The sequence below is a fragment of the Mesocricetus auratus genome, unplaced genomic scaffold, assembly GCF_017639785.1.
Source record: "Mesocricetus auratus isolate SY011 unplaced genomic scaffold, BCM_Maur_2.0 Super-Scaffold_100676, whole genome shotgun sequence".
In the NCBI taxonomy this organism is placed as follows: domain Eukaryota; kingdom Metazoa; phylum Chordata; class Mammalia; order Rodentia; family Cricetidae; genus Mesocricetus; species Mesocricetus auratus.
Window position 1 is genome coordinate 181,060,258 of NW_024429266.1, and position 13,603 is coordinate 181,073,860.

Below are 13,603 nucleotides of genomic sequence, written 5' to 3' on the forward strand. Positions count from 1 at the left end.
CTCCCTTCTTCCCTCTCTGGCTTCCTGGTAAGGAGGCGAGCACATCTGCTCTGTTGCACACTCCTGAATGTGCTACCATGTCTCAGCCAGAGCGCAGACCAATGGGTCACAGACTAAATTCTTCTTTACATGAGTCCATTACCTCAGCATTTCATCCCATCGACAGAAGCTGAATAGCACAAACGGTTAAGCTCCTAGAGGCACACTTACACTTCAGGTATGCCCTCAAGAGAATGAGGGGTCTTTGCAGGCACATCCAAGGTAAAAGACTAACTAAAGAAACCTAAGTGTCAAGGACAGCTCTAAGTGGTGGGGGCGGCCCGCCAATCACTCTTCTTGGAATTAAAGGTCCTGCCGGAGAGAGAGGGCATGCGAGGGGGAACCGAAGACTCAGCACTAGCAGATCAGCCTCCTCACGTAACCAACTCCTCCAGTTCTTCAACGAGCAGTGTCTTTGTTAGTGCAGAGAGCTAATGCTGACTGAGTTCATCACTTTGCTGTGGCTGTCTGCGTTTCTCTATTGGGATGACGTCACATGGGCTCTGTCTGCCATCAGCTTTCACCCTCTTTCCAGTGAGTAGACCACCTACTGAGACACGGGCTTACTATCACCCCTGTGAGGATTGAGTTTCCTCTCCTGTTCACCTGGGTTTATTACTCTTAAACAAATTAAATCACGTCCCACAAATCCCGAAGCATCCTGTAGGAGTGGCCTCAGGAGCCGCAAAGGCCTTTGGCCACCTGTTTCTACCCCCTTAGGAATCTTCAGACGACAAGCTGGCTGTTAAGTGCTGGCACACTTCTTCACCTAACTAAGGTCTTTCCACAGTTAAACCAGCAGACCTGGGCCGGGGCCAGGAGATGCTGATGCCAGGGAGGTGAAAAGGCTTGGAGGTTTCCATCTGCACTATAAGGCAGAAGCCTCGGATCGATTTTGGTTGCCGTCATCAATCCCAAGTAAGAAACATGAGCTCTAGGAACCCTTAGCGTGCCCCCTTTAGCCTCCACAGTCTGATGTGCGGTGAGAAAGTTGAGTGTGTGAAACGAGGGGGACGACAATTATGCCACCACTCTTATCATCACCTCCTTGGCTGAGCTGTCACAGTCCGGTGACTGGAAAAATACTTTTAAAGAGTCTCAGAATTACTTTGCCGGGTGGTGGCGGCACACGCCTTTAATCCCAGCACTTGGGAAGCAGAGGCAGGTGGATCTCTGAGTTCCAGGCCAGCCTGGCTACACAGTGAAATCCTGTCTTGAAACCGCTGCTATCCCCACCCGCAGTCTCTGGCTCAGAAGGAGAGAGTGGCAGCACACTCAGTTGCTGACCTGACCAATGTGTGGAAAGACTCACCGTCCTCTATGTCATAGGCGTACGCGGAGAGGCGCAGTGTGGTGGCACAGTACTCGCATTTGAAGCAGCTGCGATGGAAGAACTTGCCCTCGGCGCTCAGCCTCTCCATCACGTAGACCCGCTTTTGGCAGAAATAGCATGTGTCGCTGCCCCCCAAGTTCTGTGGGAACTCTTTCTTTATGGAGCCCTGTGGGGTGGACAGAGGAGGAACACATCGGACTTTGTGGCCTCTCCCATGGCCACACAAGCCCTCTGTGGGTGCTGACGACATGGACACAGACCATGGGTACAAGTGGCTACAAATGCTCTATTTGTGCTCCCCAGAGCAGCTCTCGTAGTAGCTTCACTCCACAAGCCCTCCTGAGGACCCTCAGAACAAGCTGGGTCTAAACCCATGATGATCAACATTCAGGAGAGGCTTCTGATGTAGAGTCCAAGCTTCAGAACTTCTTGACAATCAAACCAACTATTCTGCCAGAGTTTTGCTTGGGAGATTGACTAAATACACATATCTTCGGTGTTCATGTGTGCACATCCCGAGTACCGGAGGGACTATCTTCAAAGAGAAAAGTGCTTTTCCACAGAACATTCTAAATATTTGCCACAGTCCTAGAAATTCAGTCACCAAAATCCAGACCTCCTCATGAAAGTTACCACATGGGAATCCACGTGGCTACAGAAATCAGTAAAGCCCTCAGAGCAGGCAAGGGTTTGCCTTAGTGCTTTGGCTAGAGACAGTGCCCCTGGGATCTCTCTTACCAGTTCCTTCTTGTCTAGAAGGGTTTTGGGTTGCTCTTTCCTTTGAAGCTGATTGGCTATCTGCTCAGCCAATGAGCTCACTCCGCCCGTGTACATCTTTATATACTTCTATTGGTTGAAGATTACAGAATGGTCAAAATGAAGGGAAACGAGAAGGAAAAAAATTAAATTAAGGAGACAGAAAAAAAATCTTTGAGAGGTGTAAAATGAGTGCAACAGCAAACCATGCCAACACAGTGCCCACAAGCAGACACGGGCAGTGAGCAAAACCCTGTGCCGGCGTCCACACGGTGGTCAGCGCACGCACGAGCAACAGCAGTGGAGACGGCGTTCCACAGGGGAGACCTTGTCCTTCATGTCTTCCCCGAGTCCCACCACATTCAGGATAAAATCCTTACACGAAGCAACATGGATGAGAAAGAGGGGCTACACCTGGACTTACAGAGTCTGAGGGTTAACTCCAGGAGGGTAGCTACGGTGTCGAGAGCCAGGAGAGGGCCTGACAGGCTCTGAGGGTAAGGTGACCACCTCAGACTGAGAAAGAAACCAGGCAGATTCTTGCAGAGGTTGATGTCCCATGTGGGCAATGAGTGTGAAGAGTTCTGGCATTACTGGTTGACCCCCTGCCTCACACAGAGTCTGCTCCATGCAGCTGACCACATGACCTCTTTGGGAAGAGGTATTCTCTGGCCACTCCCCCACTGGTATGGGGTCAGGGCTTGAGAGCAGAAAGACAATGTTCATCTACCCAGATGTGGAGACTGGTGTTCTCCCAGGCCAGTAGGACACAAAGTCACATGACATGCTACACCCTGAAGGAAAGCTGCTCCTTTCATCCTGGAAGAATTGCTCTTAAAGCTGAACAATGACAAAAGATGACAAATCCAAAGCGAAGTATGGTGCACACATTTGCAATCCTAGCATTAGGAGGCTAAGGTGGGCGAGAACTGCCGTGAATTCAAGGATAGCCTAGACTACATAGTGAGACAGTCTAACCTCCTCCCCGAACACACAGAAATCAAACTAATTCAGTCCCCCTTAGGCAGTGCTGAAGAAACAGGAGAGATGCTCATGTCTGTGCGGTGAGCTGTCCTGCTCACAGAGGCCTGGCACCCTGTGGCCCAACTGGATCCTGTCCTGGGTCTATAGTCAGTTTTGTGGCAGTCTTTTATAGACCTGGGAGCCATAACTCTGGATGGAGACAGGGGTGTTACACACTTCACGGCAGGAAGTAAAGGGAGCTCTCAGCCAAGTGGGAGAGGTTGTCACCAACTCTGATCCAGACACAGTTATCCCAGAGATGCCGTCAACCCCCTAGTAAGTGGCTTCAAGGAATAAACCTGTAAAGCCACATGTAAAAGGGCTGCAGGCCCAGGCAGCAGCACGTCCAGGTTCTCTTGGGGCCAACTATCGAAGTCTGGGAACAGACACACTTGAGAAAACACTTCCCACTAGGCTAAGCCAAAGACCTGGCTGGAACTGAGCAAATCAATTTCACTTTCCAACCCAACTAAAGAGATTTCCTACAAGTGGTTTTACCTGCCAACTCCAAAGTCTCTTAGACTAGGAACCTGGAGAAGCACAGGCCTGAGACAGGCAGACAGCAGGCAGAGAAGAGCAGAAATGAGAGAGCGCTCCCGTCTGAGAGGGCTCTCAAAGGATCGGGAAGTCACACTGTCTTCATTCTGCAGAGCAGATGGCAGGGGGACAGCCTGCAGTCCTAGCCCCCCACTGTGCGCACCCAGGACCTTCCTCTCACCACCAGGGACCATCCTCTCGGCAGCCACGGCCTGGGGCTGCACATACAGAGGCGTTTGTCACCTTTAGTTTTCGGTGACACCGACAAGCATCCCCCTGGGATGTGTGAAGACTCAGTTCTGTTTGTTTCTGGCATGGAGAGCAGATGGTTTTCTTCTTCCCGCTCTCAGAAGAAAGCTCAAGCGTAGCAACTGCTGGGCTTACCCCACTGCACACCACACACATGTACATGCTTCCGCACACATACACAGGCAAAGGCAACAGACCCTCCGATCCCTAACAAACGCCATAGAACTGGATCGAAGCCACTGGGAAAAAGCAGGGTTCATTCCACACACAAAGAAGCATCGAGTGTGCTGTGTGCTCACTATTCTACTTAGGAGAGATAGCAACAAAACGATTCAGATTCTGTAGTCTTCAGCCAAGGGTTGAAAAATGCTATAAATATTGGACACAGTGGGTTCACTCGGCAGGCTGTGATGTGTGAGACGCTCAAAGAAAGCTAGCAGTCTCTTTAATGTAGGTGTCTGTGGCAACACATACACGCACACACGCACGCACGCACGCACGCACACACACGCACGCACACACACGCACGCACGCACGCACGCACGCACGCACGCGCCTGAGGAGCCAGGCAAAGGCAGGGGACCTCCTAGCCTGGGGGTGGGGTGGGGGTGACACCTGTGAAAGTAGAGCGAGCAGAGGCTGCAGGAGAACACAGTTTTGTCAAGTCCAGGCCATGCTACCTGTCTGAGGGAGTCAGAGGAGGGAGAGGCGGGGCGGGTGGAGGAGCGGAGACTAAGGGAGAGCTCCCACTGGTCAATAAAAAACCCACGCGAAGGCGAAGGCTCAGGCTATAAAATACAAGGAGGAGAACAGAGCACAGTAAATGTTGAGGCATACCTCAAACACAGGAAATCAGAGCTTCGGACGGTTTTGCTTGGAATATACGTGGCAAATAAAGCAGGCCTTCCAATTCCCAGAAGCAAGTGTGCTCCATCCGTGCTCCCTCCCACGTGCTTCCCGCCTGCTCCTCCCCCATGCTCACAGGCACCTGGGCTTGGTGCTCCTACCAGGTTTCCCCTCTCTGCAGCTACTGTTCCTATTAGACAGGTGACATCGCTTCTCTCTGAGCCCTTGCTGACCTGTGCAGGACTCTCCTTGGCAGAGACTCTCACCCGTTCTAGTTCTCTCCTGACAGCCCAAAGAGCGGGACCGGGGGCCTTACCACCCTCTGCGAGGGCATGTCCTCGTCCTGTGGACAGTGCCTAAGGCCTTCTCCATGCCTCCCTACAGTCAGAACTCAGGTATGCTCCTCCTATGGTCAGTGCTCTGGGCAGGTCTGCTTGCTAAGGCGCCAGACAAAAGGCAAGCGGTGATCCAGGAACCAGATCTAAGGCCCCCTTGTCTATCTTAGGCTGGCTTCAACTGGTACAGCAATCGTGTCTGGGGTCTTCCTCAATGCTGAGCCCATGTAGTCAGCAGAGAGAAGGTGACTAATGGTCTTGAGGGTTGTTTTTTATTTCCACCACATTCAGGATAAAATCCTTACATGATAGGAAGGACAGAGATCCACTGTACCTCCATTTGAGCTGACATTTCAATGGCATGGCAGTAACAAGGTAGGGTGGCAGGTGACCTGGGAATTCCCTACCCTCTGCTCCAGATGTGGCCCTGAGCATAGAGGACGGTGGCAGTTATTTGAACCCAGGATAAGGAGCAACAATTCTGTGGATGAGCAAACTGACCACCTGCTGGAATGTGGGACGGACAGAGCAGGGCCTAAGTGAAGGTGAGTCATAGAGAGTGAGGCAGTGTGTGAACAGGGCTATGGAGGGGAGAAGTCCTGGAAAAGAAGTAAACAGTACTCCCAGCATCTAGCCCGAGCCCCACACTAGGACTCGAACGAAAGACACCAACTCCCTGCATGCCATATTCCCACTTTGGCTATGACGCTCTCCGCTGAGCACCACAGTCTTGGACCTCACAGTTTCCTGCCAAGCTTCCTTTTACCCAAAGTATTTCCTCGATTCCTTTTCAGATGCTGTTTATTAAAAGCCATCAACACCTCATTAAGTATGCATTCTCCAGGATACAGGAGACACCCTGCTCCTTTTCTTATGATGTCTGGGAAGAAGGAAGGGGCTATGCGTGCTGAATCTACACCAGCGAAGCAGAGCCAGTGACAGGGAGGGCAGGGAGGTCGGCCACCTCCACCTCAACCCCACTTCTCCCTTCTAACCCTGTCCTGACGGTAGTTTGGTCCAAGGGCAGAGAAGATGGTGCTAACATGTTTGCTAATGGACCCAGGATGGGACCTGACTTGCTGCTTGGTCCTCAATGCAGTTCTCGGAGAGCAAAGGCAGAGAGAGGACATCTGTGAAATCACCCACAAGTTACAAGATTGCCAGCTCACTGAATACATTTAAGGATATGATCAATGCAAAAATCTTCATGAAATAAGTAGGCTGGCTATGGACTGCATAATCCCTTCATTTAAAAAACCTGGCACAATGGCCCATTTTAACCAGTGACACCTCCTCTGAGTTTTTCAGGAGAGATCAGCTCTCATTATGCACCCCCACCCTGCAACTGTCTTTTCCCCCAAACTCTGGCAAGAGCTTCACTTCCTCTTAGTATTTCTATCTCAAGAGCTAAGACTGTCAAATCCACTGCTTGTCTGTCCTGAGGCTTCCTTCACCTCTCCCAGTCCCCCCACCTCAACCTACTTTGGGGATAGAGGCGATAACGTCTTGGAATGGGATAGGAGAACAAAACTGGAAAGTCACTAAGGCCCATTGCAACAACAAACCCATCAGGATTAGCCACCAGTCTGAATGCTTTGCAGATAGACAACCTGCAGGGAATGCTATTGTATGGGTCAACACTGTTAGCAAAACAGGTTCTGGCTCTTGCTGGGTGACTCTGAGTGTGCGAAAAGCCGGGAGAAGGGACTGTTCTGCATGCTTCCTTCCCTCTGCCCCACCACACAGCGTGCCCAACTGTTGGTGCTCAGCACCCCATGCCACAGGCTCATACTCTTTACCCTCTCGTGGTGGGGAGTCTGCTTGCCACGGCTGTCAGCATGAAGATCCCTGTACATCTGTTGGCAACAAAGTAGAAACTTAAGCTCCGTCCCAGCTCTATTTGGGTCTTCTAGGTAACAGTGGGAAATTTAGGAAAGAATTTCAAGTTCATTCATACATATCCCCACACCCAGATTTCCACAACCAACTATCCACAATCCTGCCGATATCAAATCCCATGACCTGGGACAATTTTCTGTATGGCCCTCCACCTGCCTCCAATGAGGCAGACAAGAACTACGGTTAGTACAAAGGTGGAACAAACGTGTCTTCCACACGGTGCTTGTGAGTCGGAGGCATGCAGTGGAAGGCCTGGGGAGGCAGGTTGGCAGGGAAGCTTCCCCAGCAAGGCCTCAGGAAGGAGGGTGGGGAGTTGGAAACTGGAGGAACAAAGAACCATTGCAGAACACAGAGGAAACTCCAGCATGGGGAGTAGGCACGAATAGGTACATGGGAACAAGGCACGGCTTACTACAGGGAGAAGAGCACGGAGATGGAAGTACTCGCCGCTAACACACAAGTGAGATCATGGAAAGTCCTAGGATGGCAACTATGAGGACAGGAAGACCACGATGCCCACTAAGGGTAACTTGTGATGTTCATCCTTGGGAAACGGAAGCCAGCATCCCAGGTGTCTGCCCTCATCCATTGCCCCTGACATGTTGTCACAGGCAGCACGAGCCCAGAGCCTGCCTTCGGACCCCGCATGGCTCCCAGTGCTCACCTGTACTCTGCACGGCTCCTTGGCCTCTCCACCCTACTCCTCAGCCTGTAAGTGGGGTGGTGGTGGCACCTGCCCCACTGTGAGAACCAGCTGAAATACTGTGTGGGGCAGCGAATGCTCACACTGTGAGCTTTTACTTAGAGGAAGACACTGGGTGGTCACAACAGCCACTGTGTCTCAGCTCTTAGGTCCAGGGGCGTGAGGAAGTCCTGTATAACCAGATGCGTTATTAGCGGTCACCTTTTAGGTAGGTTACCTTCATTATGAAAATATCCTTTCACAAACCCTGCCCTCAGAAGTGGCTTTACATTTTATAGGGTTTCAGCTCAAAGGTCGGCAGGCCATTCTGTGTGCACACCGTATAGATGTGTCCACCATGAACGTGTGTCTGTGTGGCATGACAGTCACACATGGCTGGCGGCTCCCAACACAGCTTTGCGGTGATCTGCTGGGAGTGTGAAAGGGTGGCTGGTTGGTTGGAAGAAGCCTATGAGCCAGAGAGCAGGCTGCCAGCACCACGAGGAACCAAACCCATGCAGGGAGGCCATGCAAAGCTTTCTTGGGCACATCTTAACTGTATTGTGTAAGACAGCAAAGGAAACATGGCTACTTAAAGTGGGGTCCTATAAAAATGCGTACCTCTTGGGGCTTAGTTGCCTTGGATCTGAGATGAATAGTTTATGCTTTGGTTTGTGGCTGTCCTGCCAGGATAGGGACTAGACCAGAATGTGCAGGATCTGAATGCACAGGACCCTATCCCGAGGTCCCGACAGGACTTGCTCACTTGTAGCAATGAAGGCTCCTTTTGCTACAAGTGACCTTTTAAAAATGTATCTTTGAAAAGAGGGGTTGCTGAGGTGGTTCCCTACATGCGCAGTGTGAGTGGGAGGACAGACAGACAGTGAGTGGGAGGACAGACAGGACACACAGCATGCAGAGGATCACCTGCTGAACACTGCGCGCCCGGCAGGAAGGTGGAGTAGGGGGAGGAGAGAGGGTGATCACTTTTTTGGGGCAGGTCCGAGCACGCTCCTTTTCCTGTGGCTTTTAGACCAACAGACACAAACAGAAAGAATGCTATTGAAACGGGTCTCAATGGAGATTGCTCCTGGGAGCGGTGAGGAGCATTTGCATATTTGCAGAGCACCCCAAGAGGCCCCTTCCTTGACCATCCACCCTCTACAGCACCTCACTCTGTGTCCAGGGGTCACAATCTTTTGTCTTTCATGTTGGGCCAGAGCCTTAAACTGGACAGCTGGTGAGAACTTTGGTGTAATGCTCTCTAATGCTAAGGGCTTTATCAGAGGAGAGAAAAGGTAGATGGTCCCACATGGGCTATCACATGACCTCTGCACACCAGGCCACACGTAGCAAAGCATGTTTTCCCCAAGCCATCTGCGGCCACGTCCCATCAACGCCTTGCTTTAAGCCCCTGACTCACGCACGAGAGCTCTGAATGCTTCAAAGAAATGCCAGGAAACGGGCTACAACTTAACACAACTTAACTGCCCTTGTTCCGCCAGTACCGCGTGTGCCCTTGTCGTGGGCTGGTCCACGTCAGAAAGGCACTCCTCAGCGCCTAGCAACAGCCAGACATTACCCTGGACCCCTCTGGTACCTTCCAGAGGATTCTCAGCTTCCTTTATCCAGACTGCTGTATGGGGAAGAGGCCGGGGATGGGAGGGTTGTGGCAGCCATAAGGTCAGAGAAACATCTCCACTGTGTGTTCCCACCTCACATGACAATCTGTTTCCAAACCTAGGCTGGCTCGTGTGCAGTTGTCGCAGGATATACTTCTGAGATCAAAAGGAAAAGGGGAGGGCAGAGGACGAGCTGCAGTGTTTACACTGGAAAGAACCCACAAAAACCACGGGCAAGCAGGGCTGTTACCCAGTTTCCTTCTACACGATGACCTCAGTCGGAACAGGTCCTCATGCCAACTCTGCCATGGCTACCACGCCTGCCGTGCCTCCCGTCTCAGTAGGAGCCACTTCAAGAGACACACAGTGAGTCACAGCGCAGTGCTGTCTGTTGGAGGTGAGCGGCTCCAGCAGCAGCCGGGGCACCGGGCTCTGAGTCCCCATTCTTGGGAGCATCTGAACACATCTCTCGCTTTCAGGAGATTCATTGAGAGGGCCAAACCCATGAGTTAAGAGTTGGGAAATGATGAATGTGAGTATCTGACATTCCACTGGCACAAAGTCTGAGGTACAGTGTGTCAGTGGCACCAATATAAGTCCTGACTCGATGTAGCCCAAAGCACTTAATGATCTAAACTGTTTCCATTGCTCAAGATTACCAAGGCTCTCGTCATCTTTCATGCCACCAGCAACAGGTTACCAGTCAGTATCTTACTTCATTGATGGTGACAGTATAGGAGCCGGATGACAAGCTGGACAGGCAGGGACAACAATAAAAGACAGTCTGTCTCTACACAGGTCTTGGCATAATGCTATGGGTTACTGGGCTTCACGAATGGCCTGTGTACAACCAGGTTCCAGGTGACCTTTCAAGCTGACTGACAGACAGACCTCCGCCAGGACAGAGGTCAAGACCCAGCAGTCTGAGCCACACCCACTGCCCCCTCCTTCCCAGAAGCCCAGCAAAACTGCACCAATACAGGCCACACACAAAGCCCCCACTTGCAAGTGACACCTGACCTTCCTGCTGTTCTGTTCTAATCTCAGGTCTTTTCTAGAACGAATAAGACTTGATACTTCCAAACTTCTGGTTTAGAGTTTACCTATTCCCTTCCATAAAGACTTTCATGCAAGCTGGGCTGTGGTGGCATACGCCTTTAGTCCCAGCACTTGGAAGACAGAGGCTGGTAGATCTCTGTGAGTTCGAGGCTAGCCTGGTCTACAAAACGAGTTCCAGGACAGGCTCCAAAGCCACACAGAGAAACCCTGTGTCAAAAACAAAACAAAACAAAACAAAAAACCCCAGATTCTTAATGACATTTTCAGAAGGCCTCCCTCTATGGAACGGCTCCTACTGAGGTGGCGTCTGTTGGGTTTGGACACTGCTGCAGCATCCTCTGTCTCCCCTACTGGGCCCTGCCTTCCATGTGTCGTCTTGTTACAACGTTAGAAAGGGGCATTTTCTTTAAAATGCAATTTCTGTAACGCCCAACTCACCGCTCCCCAACACTTCCAGGCCCCAGATGAGGCTGGCCATGGGAGAGGCTAACAGAACCCAGGATCTGCTCGCCCTGCCCTGTCCAAGTGAAGTGACACTTGCTATGAGGATGATCACCCAGTACTTGTCCCCCGCAACAAACTGCTCACCCATGACACTAGGGAGAAAATAGGAGGCCTTTCCCACCCACTGACAAGTTTCTTCTGCCCACTGAGTGGGTCCCTCCTGCTCCCAACTGTCTCAATAAGCAGTTTCCCAGGAGCCCTGAAAAGGTTTTGGTGGAAATCCCTAGAAGAGGTTCTGTTTGTTTTGGATGGTACTAAGGATAGAACCAAGGGCCTCATGAAGCTAGGCAAATATCCTCCCACTGATTACAATCAGAGCTTCTGAGCCCCCAACAAAAAATGTGCACAAAATTCCAAGGAGAAAAAAAACAAAACAAAAAACAAAGCAAAAATCCCCAAAACCCAACCCATAAACATTTTTGTATCGGTCTGAAAGAAGCAAATCCGTAGCTCATGACCACTTTCATGGGTATATTTCCCACTTCCCACAAAAGGCACACACCCCAGTTCTCAGGCATGGCCAAGGCCACATGGGAACAGGCTACTAAAAGCCCGAAACAGGTTGCAACAGCAGCACTAAGGGCTCAAGTACAATACCTTGAGGACTTCCCACACCACTCCAGCTACCTTCGATGCTGAGTTAACAGCCCTACTAGGAGGCTCCTCAAATCCCAGGGAGTAAACACAACCATGAATCAGACCATCCCTATCTGTCAAATGTTTCCCAAAGACTGCTGGCACAGTGCAGAGCCTTCCTGCCTTGGCGAGCTAGGTTTTCCGGCAGGCCAGGGGCAGAGATGGGGTGAAATGCCCGTTCTAGACCCTAGCAAGTCTTTTACCTGTTTCCACTGGGGGATGGGAGCAGGGCGACCCTGCTCAGGCGGGCAGCAGGACGGCTGGCTGACCCCACGCTCTTGGGTCGGCTATGATACACACAGGCCACATATGAGTGGGGGCAGGGCATGGAGACAAAACAAAATAAAATACATTAAGGTAGGAGAAGACATAAAGAAGTACCTGCGGAGGACAGACATATCCATAAACTGTGAGGGGCGGGCAGGCTAAGTTAACTCTTAGGAAGTTATGTTAAAAAAGGAAAGATAGTAGCCTCCCCCAAACCAAGTACGAGCGCAAACACAGGGAAGGATAAAAAGGGGAGTGAGGAGAGGAAAGGAAGGTGTGGTTCTTGTCATCATTTTCCCAAACTGAACTCACTATCTGATCTGGACAATTAACTCCCTTACAGATGAGGAAAGCCATCTTCTTGCTAAGGCGGCCTTCCACTGGGGGGCGCACTGTCCTCCTGACATGGGGCTTACAGAGTACAGCAACCTCTACTGCTCCAGGGAAAGTTACCATCCCTGCTGTGACACAACAGGAAAGACAGGCTTGTAGACACCAACCCAAAGCCAGGAATGAGAAGCAAGTGAATGGCTGCTGCCTGACCCACAGAGCTATGGTCTGTGAGTACGGAGAAGATGCAGAAAGACAATGTACTCTGTCCTGATGCTTTCTCAGTTATCAGGGAGTGTGCAACACAATTCAGAGAGATTTTCGAAAAGCTAGGCCCTCCTCTTTAAAGAGGCATAGTAAAATTCACAGAGCAGGGAAGAGCCAAGATGTGACACCCCAGGCCAGGTGCTGCCAGCCTCTGACATGTGACTTATGTCCCCAGTAGTCTCCTCCTAATGACTCACATTCCTGGAACAGAATCTTCACTCACAGAAGCAAGAAGGGAGATCTTCATATCTTATCAAAGATGAGAAGCAACTAAAACATTCACCACGCTATAGACAGGGAACAGCACAGGGTGTACACACTCTGAAGATGCCTGTGAGCTGAGAAGACACAGGAGTGTGCCATGGTCAAAAACAAAAGGCAGAATCTAAGGAAGTGTGTTCTCAGAATGGCTCCACCATGAAAACAATAACGTCCTGAGAAAAAGTCCAGAAAGAAGTGTGGCAAAAGTAACAGAATTGTAGGTGTTTTAATCACCTCTATTACACTTTTCAGATTTCTTCGATGTCAGTCTTCTTTTTCTCTTTTTGAGATGTTGTATCATCATGTACCCCAAGCTAGCCTTGAACTCACAATCTTCTTGCCTCAGTTTACCAAGCACAGCATTTACACCGCCATGCCAGCTGCATGCTTCCTTTGTAATTTCAGTATGTATATGTGTGAACATATGCAGACAAAGAATTTTTAGACCTCTCTACTGATTTGGGTCATAGACTCCTCAGACCTGAAGGGAAGCTAACGTAGTCCTGAATGGGTAAGACAGACAGGAGCCAGCCCGGCCCATGAGTCCCGGGGTCTGTGGCACGGCTCATCTCACTGTACCAAGTTCTGCCTTGCTGTGCCATCTGGCCCATGTGGAAGCAGAGCTTACCTGTCTCCTCACGCCAGTGGACTGTGCAGGTGCATTCTCTTCAAACTTTGCCAGCAGCTGGGTTGCCATATACTTTACTTTGTTCTGGTTCCCGATGGCAGCATCCATCCGCCTGTCCGTCAGGGTGCTCACCAGGGTGGGTCTTTCTCCTCGGTAGCTCCGGGGAGGCTCCTCCTGCCCAGTAGAAAGCACCCAAAAATCAGGATGGGTCACAGGGAGCCACTGGTGCTCTTCTGTCAATGTGCGGGCAGGAACTGCATAGCGGCTTTAGGTTGCTAAACAGCGCTCTGCAAAGTTGTGATGTGCAGAGTTAGCAAGGTCCTAGGATGC

The 13,603-nt window shown here is 50.9% G+C and overlaps 1 protein-coding gene across 1 annotated transcript in view; it reads right to left on the reverse strand.

The window, feature by feature from the left end:
• Mical3 (microtubule associated monooxygenase, calponin and LIM domain containing 3) overlaps positions 1-13,603 on the reverse strand; it is a 179,663-nt gene that overhangs the window by 70,811 nt on the left and 95,249 nt on the right. Inside the window, 2 exon segments of the mRNA XM_040737544.1 lie at positions 1,352-1,538; positions 13,274-13,447. Coding sequence (XP_040593478.1) covers positions 1,352-1,538; positions 13,274-13,447 — 361 coding nt within the window.